This window comes from Stegostoma tigrinum, chromosome 5 (assembly GCF_030684315.1).
Source record: "Stegostoma tigrinum isolate sSteTig4 chromosome 5, sSteTig4.hap1, whole genome shotgun sequence".
In the NCBI taxonomy this organism is placed as follows: Eukaryota; Metazoa; Chordata; class Chondrichthyes; order Orectolobiformes; family Stegostomatidae; genus Stegostoma; species Stegostoma tigrinum.
Genome location: NC_081358.1, coordinates 61,992,864 through 62,014,329, shown reverse-complemented (window position 1 = coordinate 62,014,329; position 21,466 = coordinate 61,992,864). Strand labels below are relative to the sequence as shown.

Genomic DNA, 21,466 nt, shown 5'->3' with positions numbered 1-21,466 from the left:
TTTTTAAGCTTAGTGCATTTATTTCCCTCATTTAAATCATTCATATACATCGAGAAATGCTGGAGTCCAAGCACTGATTCCCATGGATGGGTTCCAGAGGAGGTTCACCAACATGATCCTGGGAATGAAGGGCTTGCCATATGAGGAGGGATTGAGAACTTTGGGTCTATACTTAGAGCTTGGAAGCATGGGGAGAGGAGGGATGATTCTCATTGAAACTTACAGCATACTAAGAGGCCTGGATAGAGTACAGAAGGCATTTCCACTAGTAGGACAGACTAGGATTCGAGGACAGTCTCAGAATGAAGAGACAATCCTTTAGAACTGAGATGAGGAGGAAATCCTTCAGCAGGCCCTGGTAAATCCATGGAACACATTGCCACAAAAGGCTGTGGAAACCAAGAGTGTTTTTAAGACAGAGATTGATATGAAGATGATTCGTAAAGGGATCAAGTGTTATAGGGAGAAGGCAGCAGAATGGGCTTGAGAAACATATCAATCATGCTTGAATGGCAGAGCAGACTCAATGGGCTAAATGGCCTTATTCTGTTCCTACATTTTATTGTTTTATGGTCTATTTATGTTGTTACACTACCCTCAATCCCTTGACCTTTAATTTTGCATGCTGATCTATTATGTGGGATCCCAGTGAACGCCTTATTAAAGTCCAAATAAACCGCATCCACTGGTTCTCCCATATCAACCTATTAACTGCATTCTCGAAAAATTTCAGTCCTCATGCATAATTTCCTCCGTGTATAAGAAGGGAGGATTAGGAGAGAGGTTAAATGTATAAATGATGGGTTTTATAAATAATGGGGAGGGGGGTTGTATTGGGAAGAGCGAGCATGATGGGGAGAGGGACTAGAACTGAGTTGGAGACGGAAGACAATGCGGGAGAAACGGTGTTTGAAGGATTTGGGAAACGGGGCGGGGCTGGACTACTTTCCCCGGCTGGGCGGTGACGTTGTCGAGCACGGACTTTCTTCGACCTGGGCAGATGATTAAACATAGAGCCTGGGACCGAGAGATAAATGGTGGGAAATGGTTGGTTTTCTGTTTCGTTCTGAGAACTGGGGTCTCATGTCGGTGCCTTTTTTTAAAAAGCCGCCCACCTCTCTAAATGCGACGAGGCCTGGAGCCACGCTCAGCCGCCTGTTGGGATTCGGAGTCTCAAGTTATTCGTTGTCCGGATGATGGTTTGCGTGAGCGGCGAGCAAAGCGCCTCTCAACCCTGAGGCTTCAGCCGGCGTCACCAAGCTCTCCGAGCGACTCCAGACTTCTTCTCCCACCCTCTGCGTATCTAGGCTTCTTCTTCACCCCCCCCCCCCCCCGCGAAACCGGGTCGCCTTCTCCCAAGGCCTGGTTATGGCACTAGCCTACTCTTGCAAGTGTGTTCGGAAAATCTTGACCTCCCCCTATTCATCTTCGGATACCCGGCTGTTCACACTCATCATCATTCTTCTCTTCACCTTCCCCGGTGAGTACAGAGCTTCTTTATAATGAGAAAATTTCATCTCGAGCATTGTTCTCTCGTGCCATTTCAGTCTAAAGTAGAAGTCATAGATGCTGTTGGCTGTTATTAGTAGGTGCGAAAGCTGTCTCCGCAATTTGCTTTTACTGTTTTGCATTCATAGTAAACTGTAAAACCTCGATTGATTAAAACATGTGAGCATTAGCTATTTTGCACAATGGGAGACTTGGAAGTTTTCAAAGGTGTCAGACCCGAACCTCCTGGTGTGTTTTAAGCAAAAAGAGTAATCTAATAAAATAACGTGTGGAAATCAGATAGTAGATGGCCTTTTTTATCTTTTAGTCTCTTTTTTTGTATTTCCTCATATTGCCTGTGTCTAGATTTCCAACGTTTTGTTTGAGAATTTTTAATTTGCTTCAAGATCCAGCTGCCAGTTCTGCTGTATAAGCAGATGCTAGACAATATTTGAGTTGTTTGTGTTGATCTGAATGGGTTTTTTCCCCCCTCTATTATTGGGAAACTATTTCCATTTGATATTTCCCTTGAGGGTCAGTTTACGATCATGAACCTATTGTGGGTTTAGGTTGTACATATGTTGTGTTACCAATGTTGTGCAGTGTTTATGGGACACTGCCCCCTTACCTCGTCTCTGTTGAATGACTTTGAAATTATGTTTTCTGTTTGTTCATTTCTACTTTTTTATTGTAACCTCATTGTATGTCTCCCTGGAGTGTTTGAATATTATGTAGTTGAGATCAAACTATTCCAATTGGGATGTTGTGCTGCTTATAATAACTTTGGGATATATTAAAAGATCTGCCTGACCCATGAACTGTGCATTCTTTAGAAGCACAAAGACTCCAGAATTTTTAAATAGAGATAATGGGAACTGCAGATGCTGGAGAATCCAAGATAATAAAGTGTGAAGCTGGATGAACACAGCAGGCCAAGCAGCATCTCAGGAGCACAAAGGCTGATTTTTGGGCCTAGACCCTTCATCAGAGAGGGGGATGGGGAGAGGGTTCTGGAATAAATAGGGAGAGGGGGTGAGGTGGACTGAAGATGGAGAAAAAAGAAGATAGGTAGGGAGGGGATAGTCAGTCCAGGGAAGACAGACAGGTCAGGGAGGTGGGATGAGGTTAGTAGGTAGGAGATGGAGGTGTGGCTTGAGGTGGGAGGAGGGGATGGGTGAGAGGAAGAACAGGTTAGGGAGGTGGAGACAGGCTGGGCTGGTTTTGGGATGCAGTGGGGGGAGGGGACAAACTGGGCTGGTTTTGGGATGCAGTGGGGGAAGGGGAGATTTTGAAGCTGGTGAAGTCCACATTGATACCATTGGGCTGCAGGGTTCCCAAGCGGAATATGAGTTGCTGTTCCTGCAACCTTTGGGTGGCCTCACTGTGGCACTGCAGGAGGCCCATGATGGACATGTCGTCTAAAGAATGGGAGGGGGAGTTAAAATGGTTCACGACTGGGAGGTGCAGTTGTTTATTGCGAACCAAGCGGAGGTGTTCTGCAAAGCGGTCCCCAAGCCTCCGCTTGGTTTCCCCAATGTAGAGGAAGCCACACTGGGTACAATGGATACAGTATACCACATTGGCAGATGTGCAGGTGAACCTCTGCTTAATATGGAAAGTCATCTTGGGGCCTGGGATAGGGGTGAGGGAGGAGGTGTGGGGGGCAAGTGTAGCACTTCCTGCTGTTGCAGGGGAAGGTGCCAGGTGTGGTGGGGTGAGAAGGGAGCATGGAGCGAACAAGGGAGTCACGGAGAGAGTGGTCTCTCCGGAAGGCAGACAAGGGTGGGGATGGAAAAATGTCTTGGGTGGTGGGGTCGGATTGTAGATGGCAGAAGTGTCGGAGGATGATGTGTTGTATCCGGAGGTTGGTAGGGTGGTGTGTGAGAACGAGGGGGATCCTCTTGGGGCGGTTGTGGCGGGGCGGGGTGTGAGGGATGTGTCGTGGGAGACGTGGTCAAGGACGTTCTCGATGACTGCGGCGGGAAAATTGTGGTCCTTGAAGAACTTGGATATCTGGGATGTGCTGGAGTGGAATGCTTCATCGTGGGGGCGGAGGCGGAGGAATTGGGAATAGGGGATGGAATTTTTGCAGGAGGGTGGGTGGGAGGAGGTGTATTCTCGGTAGCTGTGGGAGTCGGTGGGCTTGAAATGGACATCAGTTTCTAGCTGGTTGCCTGAGAAGTCCAGGAAGGTGAAGGATGTGTTGGAGATGGCCCAGGTGACCTTGAGGTTGGGGTGGAAGGTGTTGGTAAAATGGATGAACTGTTTGAGCTCCTCTGGGGAGTAAGAGGTGGCGCTGATACAGTCATCAATGTAACGGAGGAAGAGGTGGGGTTTGGGGCCTGTGTAGGTGCGGAAGAGGCACTGTTCCAAGTAACCTACAAAGAGGCAGGCATAGCTTGGGCCCATGCGGGTGCCCAGGCGGAAGCTTGGGGACCGCTTTGCAGAACACCTCCACTCTGTTCGCAATAAACAACTGCACCTCCCAGTCGAGAACCATTTTAACTCCCCCTCCCATTCTTTAGACGACATGTCCATCATGGGCCTCCTGCAGTGCCGCAATGAGGCCACCCGAAGGTTGCAGGAACAGCAACTCATATTCCGCTTGGGAACCCTGCAGCCCAATGGCATCAATGTGGACTTCACAAGCTTCAAAATCTCCCCTTTCCCCCACCGCATCCCAAAACCAGCCCAGTTTGTCCCCTCCCTCCACTGCATCACACAACCAGCCCAGCTTGTTTCCTGCCCCCCCCCCCCGCTTCCCAAAACCAGCCCAGCCTGTCTCTGCCTCCCTAACCAGTTCTTCCTCTCTCCCAACCCCTCCTCCCACCTCAAGCCGCACCTCCATTTCCTACCTACTAACCTCATCCCACCTCCCTGACCTGTCTGTCTTACCTGGACTGACCTATCCCCTCCCTACCTCCCCACCTGTACTCTCCTCTCCACCTATCTTCTTTTCTCTCCATCTTTGGTCCGCCTCCCCCTCTTTCCCTATTTATTCCAGAACCCTCTCCTCATCCCCCTCTCTGAAGGGTCTAGGCCGAAATGTCAGCTTTTGTGCTCCTGAAATGCTGCTTGGCCTGCTGTGTTCATCCAGCTTCACACTTTGTCATCCAGAATTTTTAAACAAGCTGTTTAAACCATTTTAATTTGCTTGATTTGAAGCATGTAATTTGAAGTTAATCGTTGCAGTAAGAAACCCAGAACAATGTGAAAAATGTTCTACAGCTTGTAGTGTAGTTTCTTGGCAGATTTTGCATGCTAGCCCAATTGCAGTTTATGAATACATGGAGACTTTAATGTGACAATGTATGACTCTATGTTAAAATAATTATGCATCATCCTTTGTGTGGAAAAAGATTCCCCTTAGGTCCCTTCTAAATCTTTCCCCTCTCTCTTTAAACCTATGCCCTCTAGTTTTAGACTCCCCGACCCTGGGGAAAAGACCTTGGCTATTCATCCTTTCTCTGCCCCACATAATTTTATAAACTTCTGTAAGGACATCCACTCAGCCTCTGCTGCAAGGAAAATAGCCCCAGCCTATTCACCCTCTTCCTTTGGCTCAAATTCTCCCAACCCTGTCAACATTCTTGTAAATCTTTTCTGAACCCTTTCAGGTTTTGCAACACCCTCTCCACAGCAGGGAGACCTGAAAGGAATGCAGTATTTCAAAAATGACCTACCAATGTCTTGTGAAGTTGCAACATGGCCTCTCAACTCATGAATTCACTGCACTGAGCAGTAAAAGCAAGCGTACCAAACACCACCTTAACTATCCTGTCAACTTGCAACTGCACTATCAAGCAATAATGAACCTGCACTGCAAGGTCCCTTTGTTCAGTAACACTCTCAGGACCTTTTCTTTTAAGTGTATAAGTCCAGCCCTGATCTTTGCCTTTCCAAAATGCGGCAGCTCATGTTTATTGAAGTTAAACTCCATCTGGCGGCTCATTCTATAGAGGAAGTGGTGGAGACTGTATAGTTAGAACATTTAAAAGGCATCTGTATGAGTATATGAATAGGAAGGATTTAGAATGAAGTTGGCCCAATGATTGCAAATGAGACTAGATTAATTGAGGATATCTGGTCAGCCTGGACAACTTGGTCTGATTCCACGCAGTACAGCAACGCTTAAAATGCCATGTAATCACATCCAGCTTGACCCCATTATGTGCCGCAAACTGTTGTCTCCAAGTTTGAATGAGCAAAGTCTGATTGCATGGCTAGGTAGGCACCAAAATTCACCTGGAAACAAGGGAGCTTTATAGTTTTAGAGATAATGGGAACTGCAGATGCTGGAGATCCAAGATAATAAAATGTGAGAGATAATGGGAACTGCAGATGCTGGAGATTCCAAGATAATAAAATGTGAGGCTGGATGAACACAGCAGGCCAAGCAGCATCTCAGGAGCACAAAAGCTGACGTTTCGGGCCTAGAACCTTCATCAGATAGGGGGTTGGGGGTGAGGGTTCTGGAATAAATGGGGAGAGAGGGGGAGGCGGACCGAAGATGGAGAGAAGAGAAGATAGGTAGGGAGGGGATAGGTCAGTCCAGGGAATACGGACAGGTCAAGGAGGTGGGATGAGGTTAGTAGGTGGGAGATGGAGGTGCGGCTTGGAGTGGGAGGAAGGGATGGGTGAGAGGAAGAACAGGTTAGGAAGGCAGAGACAGGTTGGCCTGGTTTTGGGATGCAGTGGGGTGGAGGGGAAGAGCTGGGCTGGTTGTGTGGTGCAGTGGGGGGAGGGGACGAACTGGGCTTGTTTAGGGATGCGGTGGGGGAAGGGGAGATTTGAAGCTGGTGAAGTCCACATTGATACCATTAGGCTGCAGGGGTTCCCAAGCAGAATGAGTTGCTGTTCCTGCAACCTTCGGGTGGCATCATTGTGGCACTGCAGGAACTCCCCCCCTCTATCTGTGTCTGTAGTTCTTCTCCCCCCCCCCCCCCCCGCCTGTCTGTCATTCTGTACCACCCCCCCCGTCTGTCTCTCCTTTTCTCCCCCCCCGCCGCCTGTCTGTCATTCTCTCTCCTCTCTCTCTCTCTTCTTCCCCCCCCCCCCCAACCCCGGGGTCTGTCTCTCGTCTCCCCGCCCGTCTGTCTGTTGTTCCCCTTCTGCCTGTCTGTCTCTCGTCCGTCCGTCCCCCCTCCCTGCCCGGGGTCTGTCTCTCGTTCCCCCTCCCCCCCTGCCCTTCTCTCTGTCATTCCCCCTGTCTGTCTCTTCCCCCCCCCCCCCCCCCCCCATCACTTCCTGTTGTTTTCCTTCAACTTTGGACCTGTTTTCAAGAAAATCATAAGCAGTGGTGATATTTTTTTTTTAAAGAGCTGAATAGTCTCATGAGAGATTTGAAATCTTCATGTTTCAGAAGTATGTTATTTTAACCAATCTTATTGTACCAGCCGTTAATTTTCAGCACTAATATCCATCTTTGTCACAGTGCTCAATCCTCATTATTCAGGCAGCAGTGCTTTCCGTCTGATACTCACTAAACAATGGGATCAGATATTCGCTGTGAGAAATATTTTTGCAGGTGAAATTAGTCAGTTAGACTTCTTGAGTTTTGTTTTTGTACCTATTCTAAATGTTGATCCATTCCAGACTGCCTTCATTTTAATCAGAGATAATGGGAACTGCAGATGCTGGAGATTCCAAGATAATAAAATGTGAGGCTGGATGAACACAGCAGGCCAAGCAGCATCTCAGGAGCACAAAAGCTGACATTTCGGGCCTAGACCCTTCATCAGAGAGGGGGATGGGGGGAGGGAACTGGAATAAATAGGGAGAGAGGGGGAGGCGGACCGAAGATGGAGAGTAAAGAAGATAGGTGGAGAGGGGTGTAGGTGGGGAGGTAGGGAGGGGATAGGTCAGTCCAGGGAAGACGGACAGGTCAAGGAGGTGGGATGAGGTTAGTAGGTAGCTGGGGGTGCGGCTTGGGGTGGGAGGAAGGGATGGGTGAGAGGAAGAACCGGTTAGGGAGGCAGAGACAGGTTGGACTGGTTTTGGGATGCAGTGGGTGGGTGGGTGGGGTGGGGGGGGGGGGGGGGGGGGGGGGGGGGGGGGTGGGGGGGAGAGCTGGGCTGGTTGTGTGGTGCAGTGGGGGGAGGGGATGAACTGGGCTGGTTTAGGGATGCAGTAGGGGAAGGGGAGATTTTGAAACTGGTGAAGTCCACATTGATACCATATGGCTGCAGGGTTCCCAGGCGGAATATGAGTTTGCTGTTCCTGCAACCTTCGGGTGGTATCATTGTGGCAGTGCAGGAGGCCCATGATGGACATGTCATCAAGAGAATGGGAGGGGGAGTGGAAATGGTTTGCGACTGGGAGGTGCAGTTGTTTGTTGCGAACTGAGCGGAGGTGTTCTGCAAAGCGGTCCCCAAGCCTCCGCTTGGTTTCCCCAATGTAGAGGAAGCCGCACCGGGTACATTGGATGCAGTATACCACATTGGCAGATGTGCAGGTGAACCTCTGCTTGATTGTGGAATGTCATCTTGGGGCCTGGGATGGGGTGAGGGAGGAGGTGTGGGGACAAGTGTAGCATTTCCTGCGGTTGCAGGGGAAGGTGCCGGGTGTGGTGGGGTTGGAGGGCAGTGTGGAGCGAACAAGGGAGTCACGGAGAGAGTGGTCTCTCCAGAAAGCAGACAGGGGAGGGGATGGAAAAATGTCTTGGGTGGTGCCCTCCCAGTCGCAAACCATTTCCACTCCCCCTCCCATTCTCTTGATGACATGTCCATCATGGGCCTCCTGCACTGCCACAATGATGCCACCCGAAGGTTGCAGGAACAGCAACTCATATTCCGCCTGGGAACCCTACAGCCATATGGTATCAATGTGGACTTCACCAGTTTCAAAATCTCCCTTCCCCTACTGCATCCCTAAACCAGCCCAGTTCATCCCCTTCCCCCACTGCACCACACCACCAGCCCAGCTCTTCCCACCCACTGCATCCCAAAACCAGTCCAACCTGTCTCTGCCTCCCTAACCGGTTCTTCCTCTCACCCATCCCTTCCTCCCACCCCAAGCCGCACCCCCAGCTACCTACTAACCTCATCCCACCTCCTTGACCTGTCCGTCTTCCCTGGACTGACCTATCCCCTCCCTACCTCCCCACCTACACCCTCTCCACCTATCTTCTTTACTCTCCATCTTCGGTCCGCCTCCCCCTCTCTCCCTATTTATTCCAGTTCCCTCTCCCCATCCCCCCTCTCTGAAGGTTCTAGGCCCGAAACGTCAGCTTTTGTGCTCCTGAGATGCTGCTTGGCCTGCTGTGTTCATCCAGCCTCACATTTTGTTATCTTGAATCTCCAGCATCTGCAGTTCCCATTATCTCTGATACTCTTTCACACTTTGTTATCTTGTCTTCATTTTAATCTTGCTGAGTGTGCTCTTAACTGTAACATAATGAAATCCAATACAGTGGCTGCTGCTGCAGCTCAGCAGTATCTGTGATGGAGGAAGCTAGATTGTACCCCTGTCCCGCTTCTTGCCTTCCTTTAGCAGTACAAGATTCCAGATTTAAGGAAGTGACTATAAGTCAAAAGGTGTGCACTATCGCTTAAAAAAAACAGTTGACGTAGAGTGCATCGTAATCGTGATTTAAGCCGGCTCATCTGTTCGGAGTTGTAATGAGTCACTGCTGACTTCCACATGAGTTCAGTCCACCTCACGAGGTCTGACCACATTTAGATTTGTTTCAGCATTTACGATGTTGAATTTGGAGAACGTGTTAAAGACACTTTAACGGAGTATACTTTACGCAGAGTGTGTGGGTGCCTGAAACGCAAACTGCAAAGTTTGACGAAAGAGAAAATGTGTTCCATCCCGGTATTTTTAAAATGCTCTTTAAAGGAATATAGGCATCATGAGCAAAGACAGGATTCATTTTCCTGTGCCTAATTGTCCTTGAAGTGCTGGTTGATTGCCTCCTTGCCAGCGGAGGTGGTAGACGCAGACATGATAGTGTCTTTTCATATGTATCTGGACAGATACATGGATGGGCAGGGAGCGAGGGGGTGTAGACCTTTAGAGAATAAATGACAGGTTTAGACAGAGGATCTCGATTGGCGCAGACTTGGAGGGTCGAAGGACCTGTTCTTGTGCCGTAATTTTCTTTGTTCTTTGTTGTATATTGCTTTTTAATCAAGAGGGGAAACGTGTATCACAATACTTGGGGGCAGGGGGAGAATGGACCTGTTGTTGTTTGTATTGATACATACATCTTCTCATGAAACCAGGAATTATGTTATGAATTAGTTGCAAAGTTTGACAAAAGAGAAAATGTGTTCCATCCTGGTATTTTAAAAATGCTCTTTAAAGGAATATAGGCATCATGAGCAAAGACGGGATTCATTTTCCTATGCCTAATTGTCCTTGAAGTGCTGGTTGATTGCCTCCTTGAAGAATTACACTTGTGACTATCTGTCATTTCTTCGTCCATGTCAAGAATGAATTTTACTTAGATTTGCTGTCCAAGATGGTGGCGTTCACATGCACATAACATCATAAATAGACTATTCAACATGTTGAATCTACTCTGCTATTCATGAGATCTAATAATGCTCAACTGCACTTTCTGGCCTCTTTCCCCATTACCTTAGATTTTCAATCAGTAAGGGAATCAAATTTGGCCACGAATATACCTAAAGACTTAAGGACCGAGCATCAACAACCCTCCATAGTAAAGAATTCTACAAATTCCCCAACATCTGAGAGCGTATTCCCTTCCTCTTCATCTTCTGTCTTCAATGGGTACCCATTTCTCTGAGATTATGGCTTCTGGTCATCAACTCTTCTGCAGATGAGCAAAAAGAACATCTCAGCATCTATCCTGTCACTGAAGTTTAGAAGAATGAGAGGAGACCTTACTGAAGCATTCAAGTATCTTAAGAATGTGGACAAGATGCATAGAAGTAGGTTGTTTTGTGGGAGTGTCTAGGGTCAGAGAGATCCCTTCATCTAGGTGGTAAAAGTTGAGAGATTAGAATATCCTGATAAAGAAACCTTGACTGGTTACTGGGAGTGCTTCTTACAGATAGTACATGCTGCTGCCACTGTACTCAGAGTAAGCACTTAAGACAGGACTTGGAGTTCTGGACCAGTAGTTTGTTTCCATTCAAGATTCCTTGTTTTACTGGAGCTGGATTCATCCAGGAAAGTGGGGATTATTCCATCACAGTACTGACATCTATGTCATAGATTGACTTCCGAAAGCTTGTCTATGTAGAGTTACTTTCCAGAGGTTACCCAATCCCTGACCTGCACTTGTAGTCACAGTTATAATGGGGGCTCGGTTCAGATTCTGGGCAATTGTCATCCCCAGGATGTTGATAATGGGTGTTTAATATTGTTGAATTTCAAGGGATGACAGATTGTTTCACTTTGGAAGTGGTCATTGCCTGACAATTCTGACATAAATGTTAACTGCCACTTTTTAACCCAAGTCTGTAAATTGTACAGATCTTGATGGACTGCTGTTGTGTTGGATGATAACACAGGAGGCCAGGCAGCACCAGAGGAGCAGGAACGTTGATGTTTTGGGTTGGGACCCTTCTTCGGAAATGGGCGTGGGGGGAAGTCAGCTTAGAAATAAATAGAGAGAAAGGATGGGGATGGTGATAGGTGAGATGGTGGGAATTGGTCAGTGGGATGGAGGGGTGGATAGATGGGAGAGAAGATGGACAGTTGTGTGAGGTCAAGGAGGCAGGGATGAAAAGGAGTGGAATGTCCTATCTTGGGAGCAGATGTGGGAGAAGCAGAGGAATTGGGAGTAAGTGATTGCATTCATGTAGGAAGGTGGGTGAGAGAAGGCGTAGTCCAGGTAGATATGGGAGTTGGTGGGCTTGAAATAGATATTAGTTTAGAGGGTCGTCACCAGGGATGGAGACAGAGGGGCCCAGGAAGGGAGTGAGCTATCAGAGATGAACCAGATGAATTTGAGGTTGGGGTGAAAGGTGTTAGTAAAGTTGATGAACTGTTCAAGCTTCTCATGAGAGCATGAGGCAGCACTGATACAGTCATTAGTGTAGTGGAGGAAGAGGTGGGGGATAGTGCCAGTGTAACAGCAGAAGAGGGACTGTTCCACATATCCTATGAAGAGGCAGGCATAGCTTGGACCCATGTGGGTGCCCATGGCCACCCCCTTTAATAAGGTCTATAGAAAGTTGTACTGAATATCCTGTGTTCGCCAGCAAACGTCTCCATTTTCTGACCTGTGGAGGGAACGTCATTGAAGCAGCTAAAGATGTTTGGACACTACTGTAAGGAACTCTTGCGGAGATTATTGATGTCCAAAAATGACAATTACCTCTTGGTTGCTTGGTAGGACTCAAGTTAGTGGAGAGTTTTTCCCCCTAATTGCCACTGACTTTAATTCACTAGGAACCTGAAAGCCATACTTGATGAAAGCTAGAAACAGGAGTAAGATTATAAAAGCATGATTAGCTCCTTGGCTCCTCTTTTGGCTCCTTGAGGTTGCTCTGTTATTCTAGGTCAGAGTTTGTCATCTACTTTGGTATTTATCTGCACTATTCTCATAGCCCTTGATGCTATTAATGTTTTAGAATTTTAACTCTTAAGTAAGCCAAGTCATCCTGGTGGAACCCAAACTGAGCTTATCTAAGTGTGGCACTTCTTCCATCATTTGGCTGGTGATTGGTGGATGGAATCATAGTCATAGAACTGTACAGCACAGAAACAGACCTTTCCATCTACTCTGTCCATGCAGACCAGATATCCCAAACCATGGTGGCACAATGGTTAGCACTACTGCCTCACAGTATCAGGGACCGGAGTTCAGTTCCACCCTCGGGCAACAGTGTGGAGTTTGCACATTCTCCCCATGCCTGTATGCGTTTCCTCTGGGTGCTCCTGTTTCCTCCAACAGTCCAAAGATGTGCAGGTGGTTTGGCCGTGCTAAATTGCCTTTCGTGTTCAGGGATGTATAGTTGGGATGGGTCTGGGTGGGATGCTGTAAGCATTGGTGTGATTTTGTTGGGCTGAAGGGTCTGTTTCCACACTGTAGGGATTGAATCAAATCTAGTCTCATTTGCTAGCATTTGGCCCATATACCTCACAATCTTCCTACTCATATACCCAGTCAGATGCCTTTTAAATGTTCTAATTGTACCAGCTACTTCTGGCAGTTCATTCTGTACATGCATCATCCTCTGTGTGGAAGAATTTGCCCTTGGGTGCCTTTTTAAATCTTGCCCCTCTCACCTTAACCATATGGCCTCTAGTTTTGGATTTCACTGGCCTGGGGGAAAAGACCTTGCATATTCACCCTATCTCTGCCCTTCATGACTTCATAAGCATCTGTAAGGTCCCCCCTCTGCCTCCAGTGATCCAGGGAAAATAGCCTCAGCCAATTCAGCCTCTCCCTATAGCTCAAACCCTCCAACCCTGGCAACATGCTTGTAAATCTTTTCTGAATCCTTTCAAGTTTCATGGAGTGCATTTAGACTGCTCTTACGGACAGGACATATCTGGACAATGTTAGACTGGATGAATGTTGCACATATCACTTCGTAGACATTCTTATGAATTGAAATGTGTCTCAAGTTGTCTTCCTCACTGCTTCAGACAGTATTATTGGCTAGTGTAGCCAAAATTTATATAGCAATTAATTTTCAACTGAAAACTGTCTTTGTATTTTAGCTGTCTAATAGTCGAACTTCCATATCAGTTTATTGTCCCCCAAAAAGGAAGGAGGTGTGCTCTCAAGTGCTTCAGCTTTTAAACGAATGAAATGCTATTCTTAAATGCCTTTCATCAGTAGTTGGTGCAACACACAATATATGTGCATCCACCTCTGCTCATTGTTTAAATCTTGCTTAAAGAATGTCTGGTCATTTTCCCCTCAAATTTGTAATTATTTCAATTTAATCACATTTGTGATAAAACACCTTTTGTAACATTATCTTTTCTTGCAGTGTCTGTGGTTTCTACATTAACTAATTGAAATAATAGCCTCCACTGAAACCATCTTGCACTTTAAGTCTTAAAAATTCTCTACAAAAGCTAACAAATTATGTTCATGGAGTTTCTTTGCAACCATGTCAGGAATAGATTTCAACAAGCTGAGCCAATATTAATTTTAAATGCATTTTTCATTCAGACTACTTCTGATACGATTTTAAGTAATTAAACCAATATCATACTAGCTTCTAAAATGTGAGGCTGGATGAACACAGCAGGAGCGGATGCGGCGGAGGCGGAGGAATTGGGAATAGGGGATGGAATTTTTGCAGGAGGGTGGGTGGGAGGAGGTGTATTCTAGGTAGCTGTGGGAGTCGGTGGGCTTGAAATGGACATCAGTTACAGGCTCCCACGATAAGACATTCCACTCCTGCACATCCCAGATGTCCAAGTTCTTTAAGGACCGCAACTTTCCCCCCACAGTGATCGAGAACGCCCTTGACCGCGTCTCCCGTATTTCCCGCAACACATCTCTCTCTCCCCGCCCCCGCCACAACCGCCCTAAGAGGATCCCCCTCGTTCTCACACATCACCCTAGCAACCTCCGGATACAACGCATCATCCTCCGACACTTCCGCCACTTAAAATCCGACCCCACCACCCAAGACATTTTTCCATCCCCACCCCTGTCTGCTTTCCGGAGAGACCACTCTCTCCGTGACTCCCTTGTTCGCTCCACACTGCCCTCCAACCCCACCACACCCGGCACCTTCCCCTGCAACCGCAGGAAATGCTACACTAGTCCCCACACCTCCTCCCTCACCCCCATCCCAGGCCCCAAGATGACATTCCACATTAAGCAGAGGTTCACCTGCACATCTGCCAATGTGGTATACTGCATCCACTGTACCCGGTGCGGCTACCTCTACATTGGGGAAACCAAGCGGAGGCTTGGGGACCGCTTTGCAGCACACCTCCGCTCAGTTCGCAACAAACAACTGCACCTCCCAGTCGCAAACTATTTCCACTCCCCCTCCCATTCTCTAGATGACATGTCCATCATGGGCCACCTGCACTGCCACAATGATGCCACCCGAAGGTTGCAGGAACAGCAACTCATATTCCGCCTGGGAACCCTGCAGCCATATGGTATCAATGTGGACTTCACCAGTTTCAAAATCTCCCCTTCCCCTACTGCATCCCTAAATCACCGTCCCCTCCCCCCACTGCACCACACAACCAGCCCAGCTCTTCTCCCCCCCCCCCCCCCCCCCCCCCACACACCCACTGCATCCCAAAACCAGTCCAACCTGTCTCTGCCTCCCTAACCGGTTCTTCCTCTCACCCATCCGTTCCTCCCACCCCAAGCCGCACCCCCATCTACCTACTAACCTCATCCCACCTCCTTGACCTGTCCGTCTTCCCTGGACTGACCTATCCCCTCCCTACCTCCCCACCTATACTCTCTCCACCTATCTTCTTTACTCTCCATCTTCGGTCCGCCTCCCCCTCTCTCCCTATTTATTCCAGTTCCCTCTCCCCATCCCCCTCTCTGATGAAGGGTCTAGGCCCGAAACGTCAGCTTTTGTGCTCCTGAGATGCTGCTTAGCCTGCTGTGTTCATCCAGCCCCACACTTTATTATCTTGGAATTCTCCAGCGTCTGTAGTTCCCATTATCTCTCATACTAGCTTCTCTAAACTTAATTGGAGGGAGGTGATGGCGCAGTGATATTATCGCTGGACTCTTAATCCAGAGACCTAGATAGCATTCCAGGAATCCGGCTTTGAATCTCACCATGGCAGATAGTGGAATTTGAACTCAATTAAATATCTGGAATTAAGAATCTAATGATGACTGTGAATCCATTGTCAATTGTTGGAAAAATCCATCTGGTTCACTAATTTTGTTTAGGGAAGGAAACCAGCATCCTCACCTGGTCTGGCCTACGTGTGACTCCAGACCCACAGCAATATGGTTGACTCTTAATACCCTGGGCAATAAATGCTGCCTCGCCAGCAACGCAACGCCTTCATTTCCATGAACGAATAAAGGAATTCATGGCGTTGTAATAAGACTGCATTTACACCCCAGTCATGAGCATCAATATCCATTATTAAAATTCAGGGACAATGATACGCATTTACTTATTATAAATACCCTTAGTTTCTCAAAGACTGCTTGAGATCTGCTGACTATGCTACATTTGCCTGTTTTCATATCAAATCTACTAAAGTAACAGCAATTATGCTGAAGTTAAGCACAAATTTCCAATAAACCCCACACTTTCCCAGCAATCTTATGATTTCCTATTTAGTTTCAGGTATGAAAAATTCTTCACTTTTTTTGTTTATTGTTTGTAAGATTTGCTGTACTCTTGGTGAGATTTTATTAAGCCAGCTTTAAATGATTTTAAATGATCTCCTGTTTGCTTTAGGTATTCTTCCCAGGTATATATTACAGCATCAATTGAATAACTCAAGTGTTTAGGCATTTGAGCAATGGCTTGATTCACAACCTTTTGGAATGTTGCTGGGATATTTCTAAATTAGAATGGCTTCATTTGACAGCCATAAGGTAACCCATTTCCTGTACCAAAGATAATAAAATGTGAGGCTGGATGAACACAGCAGGCCAAGCAGCATCTCAGGAGCACAAAAGCTGACGTTTCGGGCCTAGACCCTTCATCAGAGAGGGGGATGGGGTGAGGGTTCTGGAATAAATAGGGAGAGAGGGGGAGGCGGACCGAAGATGGAGGGAAAAGAAGATAGGTGGGGAGGGGATAGGTCAGTCCAGGGAAGACGGACAGGTCAAGGAGGTGGGATGAGGTTAGTAGGTAGATGGGGGTGCGGCTTAGGGTGGGAGGAAGGGATGGGTGAGAGGAAGAACAGGTTAGGGAGGCGGAGACAGGTTGGACTGGTTTTGGGATGCGGTGGGTGGAGGGGAAGAGCTGGGCTGGTGGTGTGGTGGGGGGAGGGGACGAACTGGGCTGGTTTAGGGATGTGGTGGGGGAAGGGGAGATTTTGAAACTGGTGAAGTCCACATTGATACCATCAGACTGCAGGGTTCCCAGGCGGAATATGAGTTGCTGTTCCTGCAACCTTCGGGTGGCATCATTGTGGCACTGCAGGAGGCCCATGATGGACATGTCATCTAAAGAATGGGAGGGGGAGTGGAAATAGTTTGCGACTGGGAGGTGCAGTTGTTTGTTGCGAACTGAGCGGAAGTTTTCTGCAAAGGATCTTGTTCATTGTTTTGAATGGTACTTACTTGTACCCTCATTAGATTAACCTTCAATCTGGCAGTACTTTATTTCCTTCTATCAACACAATCTTTTAATGAAAGAATTGAGTGTTAATCTGTTTTTTTGTTACGGTATGTACTTTTCAGCAATCTATGTAGAATCTAGTAGACCCATCTAATTTAAGAATAATACAACAGATGAACTCCAGCTGCTTTGACAAGGTTCAATCAGTTGATCTTCTAGCATATTTTGAATCTACATTTTTACCTGAGCTTGTTTTCCTGGACTTAACCTCGTTTAGACTGTCTGTCTCTGAATTTAGGCAAAGCTACTACTTTCAATAAAGTCACATCGCTACCTGGGAGTAAGTCAACTTCACCTGTGGGTAATTTCTTAACTCCTCCTTCCACTGTTCCAAACTGCAAGTTGAATTCCTGTTGTTCTTTGTACAACAGAACCAAGAAATACTCTCCACTTTCACTTACCCTATTTATTAACATGTTGGACTTCATTCCATGCTTTCAAGGGAAGTCTGTGTTCTTTTCCAGCTAAAGAACATACATCATGTTTAGCTGTATCATTTGAACAAAAGGGGTTGTCTTTCTTTGCGGAAACCATTCATCTCTAATGTATTCATCTTCTGCACTCATAGCAGTGTTTACCTCTGGCTTTCTGGTTGCACTTTTTAAACTACAGTTTGACCCATGGTATTTGCCTTTTTTTGTTCCTTTTTTTTAAGACTCATTCTTACAGACATCAGCTTCAGTGGGCTTTCCATGCAGCTTCCAGCATAAATGGAAGATATTCCATTTATTACTGTGGAAGCACTTTGGCCTTGCACAAACTCTATCTCCCAAATGTTGTCATCAGGATTGTTTATGTATATCACAAACAGCAAGGGATCCAACACTGATCCCTGTGGAATACTGGACACGGGCCTCTAATCACACAAGTATTCTTCTACCATCACCCTCTGTCTCCTGCCATTAAGCCAATTTTGGAATCAATATGTCAAATTACCCTGGATCTCTAAGTTTTTACTTTGGGTATCTGTTTCCTGTGTGGGACTTTGAGAAAGACCTTGCTGAAATCTGTATACACAACACCAATACCCTACCCTAATCTAAACTTTTGCAAGATCGATCCAGAGGATATGGATCTGAAGCATCAAGCGACCCTTTCTTTACCCCTCAGCCCTCACCTTTTTATCCTTTTCTTCTCTCTGAAGCTTTCTTTAACTTTTGTTTCTCTTCAGACTCAACTCTCTTTCATTTCTCTTTCCATTTTTTTATTCCAAAACTCTTCCTTTTTCTATCACTATTTTCTTTAGAACACAGAACAGTACAGCACAGTACCGGCTCCTTGGCCTACGATGTTGTGCCGTCCTATTATCCCATTAAGATCAAACTACCCTGCATTTTACTATCCTCCATGTGCCTATCCAAGAATCGCTTAAAATTTTCTGAAGTATCTGACTCCATTACCACAGATGGCAGGCCATTCCACACGCCCACCACCCTCTGTATAAAGAACCTACCTCTGATGTCTCCCTATACCTTCATCCAATCACCTTAAAATTATGCCCCCTCGCAATAGTCACTTCTGCCCTGGAAAAAAGTCTTGAATATCCAGTCTATCGATGCGTCTCATCTGGTACATCTCTATCAAGCCACCGCTCGTCCTCCTTCATTCCAATGAAAAAAGCCCTAGCTCCCTCAATCTTTCCTCCTAAGACCTGCCCTCTAGTCCAGGCAGCATCCTGGTAAACCACCTCTGCACCTTGACTAAAGCTTCCACACTCTTCCTACAATGAAGTGATCAGAACTGAACACAATATTCCAAGTTTGGTCTAACCAGAGTTTTATAGAGCTGCAGCATAACCTCACAGCACTTTAAACTCAATTCCTCTGCCAATGAAAGCCAACACACCATTTGCCTTCTTTACAACCCTATCAACTTGGTAGCAATTTTGAAGGATCTATGGATGTGGACCCCAGTATCCCTCTGTTCCTCCACGCTACTGAGAATCCTGCCATGAACCACGTATTCTGCTTTCAAATTTGACTTTCCAAAATGAATCACTTCTCACTTTTCCAGTTTGAATTCCATCTGCCACTTTTTGCCCAGCTCTGCATTCTGTCAATGTGCCGTTGCAGCCTACAACAGCCCTCCACACTGTCCACAATTCCACCAATCTTCGTGTCATCGACCCACCCTTCCATTTCCTCGTCCAAGTCATTTATAAAGATCACAAAGAGTAGCAATCCCGGAACAGATCCCTGCATAACACTAGTCACTGACCTTCAGGGCTGAATACTTTCCATCTACCACTGCCCTCTGTCTTCTTTGGACAGCCAGTTTTGTATCCAGACAGCCAAATTGTCCTGAATTCCATGCCTCTTTATTTTCTGGATGAGCCTACCATGGGGACCCTTATCAAATGGCTTGCTAAAATTTTATATATACCATATCCACTGCTCTGCCTTCATCAATGTGTTTTGTCACATCCTCAAAGAATTCAGTGCCTGCCCCCCTCAAACCCATACTCGCTGTTACTAATCAGTTTGTTTCTTCAAATTCAAGCTGCTTTGACCATGATCAAATCCTTGCTACTTGAAGTGAATTACTGCTTAAATACTCTTGTGTTTTCACACACTCATTTGACAATGTATAATTATGTCTGCCTTCTTAGCTTTGGCAGACAATTCTACTTCAAATTTATTTGCTAATTCCAGCAGTATGACATTTGTTGCCTCCTGTAAACCCATTGAAGATGTATGTTCCAACAGCAGGATGTTTTTAGCTGCTTCATATGTTTTAGAGCTTGTGAGGCAGCAACACAGTCAACTCCTCCAGGCATCGATTGCACTGAGACAAGTGGGGTAGGAGAGTGAGCCAAGCAGTGAAAGTTGGCACCTGAGGATCAGCAACTTTGTTAGTTGGGTCTGGCAAGGTAGTGGTGGTTCTGAGCTAGCTCGGGACTCATACAGATGGATTTCTCTTTGAGCTATATCTTTTAACTTTCTCTTATTCTCAAACTATCAAAATGGCACAGGACTATGGCAACAAATGAAGGCTTTTCACACTCTCTTATTTTATTTAAATGTAAAATGCATGTGACAAAAATAATTCATTCATTCGTTCCGATGGACAGAAAAATGGCGCATGGCAAATTGAGTTTAATCCAGACAAACATAAGGCGATGTGTTTTGGAAGGTCATATACAGGTGGAAATTATGCAATGGATGGTAGAACCCTTGGGAGCATTGATACGTAGAGGGATCTAGGTGTGCAGGACCACAGATCACTGAAGGTCGTAGCGCAAGTAGCAAAGGTAGTTTTCAAAAAAAGGCCTATGGCAAGCTTGTTTTCATTGGAAAGGGCATTGAGTTAAGCTTAGGCAAATTATGTTGCAAATTTATAGAATTTCAGTTAAGCCACACTCGGAATATTCATACAGTTCTGGTCACCACACTAGCAGAAGGATGTGGACGTTTTGAAGGGGATGCTGCAAATGTTAACCAGGATGGTACCTGGTGTGGAGGATTTTAGCTATGAAGGAAAATTGGTTAGACTAGGTTTGTTTTCACTAACGCAGGAGGTTGAGTGGTGACCTGATAGAAGTTTGTAAGGCTGTGAGTGGCATGGATAGATGGAAAGTATGACACTTCTTCCCAGGATGGAGGAGTCAGTTACTGGAGTCACAGATTCAAGGTGCAAGGGGGACATTTAAAAGAAATGTACGAGGCATGTTTTTCACTCAGTGGTGAGTGCCTGGAGTGCGCTGCCAGAGGAAGTGGTGGAAGCAGACACAATACCAGCACTCAAGACACTTGATGAATATGTGAATAGGAAGGGAATAGAAGTATATAGATCCTTGAAGTGAAGGAATGGAAGTACGGAAGGGCAAAATGTATCGGTGCAGGCTTGGAGGCCAAAGGGTCTGGTCCTGTGGTGTACTGTTCTTAGGCAATGTATCTCATTCAAATATGTAAAACCTTTCATCCTTTACCACTTACAATAACTCCACACCCAGCCTTGCGTTAATCTCTTACAAATATTCTGGACCCGCAAGCACTTTTGTTACTCCTTGACTGCGAAAAGCTGGCCACTAATCGTACCCCATTGTTCCACAAACCATCCCTGAAACATCAGCTTTTGTGCTCCTGAGATGCTGCTGGGCCTGCTGTCTTCATCCAGCCTCACATTTTATTATCTTGGATTCTCCAGCATCTGCAGTTCCCATTATCACCATTAGACCACTAAGTTGACCATTATGCCTTGACTGCTAATAAGTCAATTTATACCCGGTTTTGTCATAAGGATAAAGTAACTGTTTATTGTAACACAAGTAAAATATAACAAAAGGTAGAGAAAAGTGATGATTTCTAATCTACTTCTATACAATTTAAACTGTGCCCTTCAAAAAAAGTGCATACTCATTCATGATTACGACAAAAGACAACTGGCTTGAGACAGATGTTACGAGTGGAAAGAGCATAATCTATGTCAACAAAACTCCAAACATTGGATATCCAGATTTTGAAGTAGTTTACGTTTTCTCCTTCATATCTTTTCTTATCACTAATGACACATTGCCATTTTTCACTTTGATAATTGATTCATCAGACCCAGGTTTTTCCTTAGATTTCCTTCTTGGTAGCCTGTATGGGCACTTACACGTATTTAACACTTAGCAACTCAGCTGAACATAAGGCTATCGTCAGGCAGAATTTTCTTAGCCCAATAGATTTAGCACTGACGAGTCTCTTATTCTCTCTCTCACTGCTTCAAAAGCAAGCACTGCCTAGCACAGCCAAAATATG

General features: G+C 46.1%; 1 protein-coding gene across 5 annotated transcripts in view; it reads left to right on the top strand.

The window, feature by feature from the left end:
* Nucleotides 1-862: 862 nt before the first annotated feature.
* Nucleotides 863-21,466, top strand: part of lrp12 (low density lipoprotein receptor-related protein 12) — an 82,086-nt gene continuing 61,482 nt past the window's right edge. For 2 of the 5 annotated variants that reach the window (XM_048529941.2, XM_048529938.2), the window contains exon 1: nt 865-1,480. In XM_048529941.2, coding sequence (XP_048385898.1) covers nt 1,369-1,480 — 112 coding nt within the window. In that variant the 5' untranslated portion in view covers nt 865-1,368. Of the gene's footprint in view, nt 1,481-21,466 lie in introns of all 5 variants that reach the window. The other 3 variants (XM_048529940.2, XM_048529939.2, XM_059646027.1) reach the window with 2 other exon arrangements.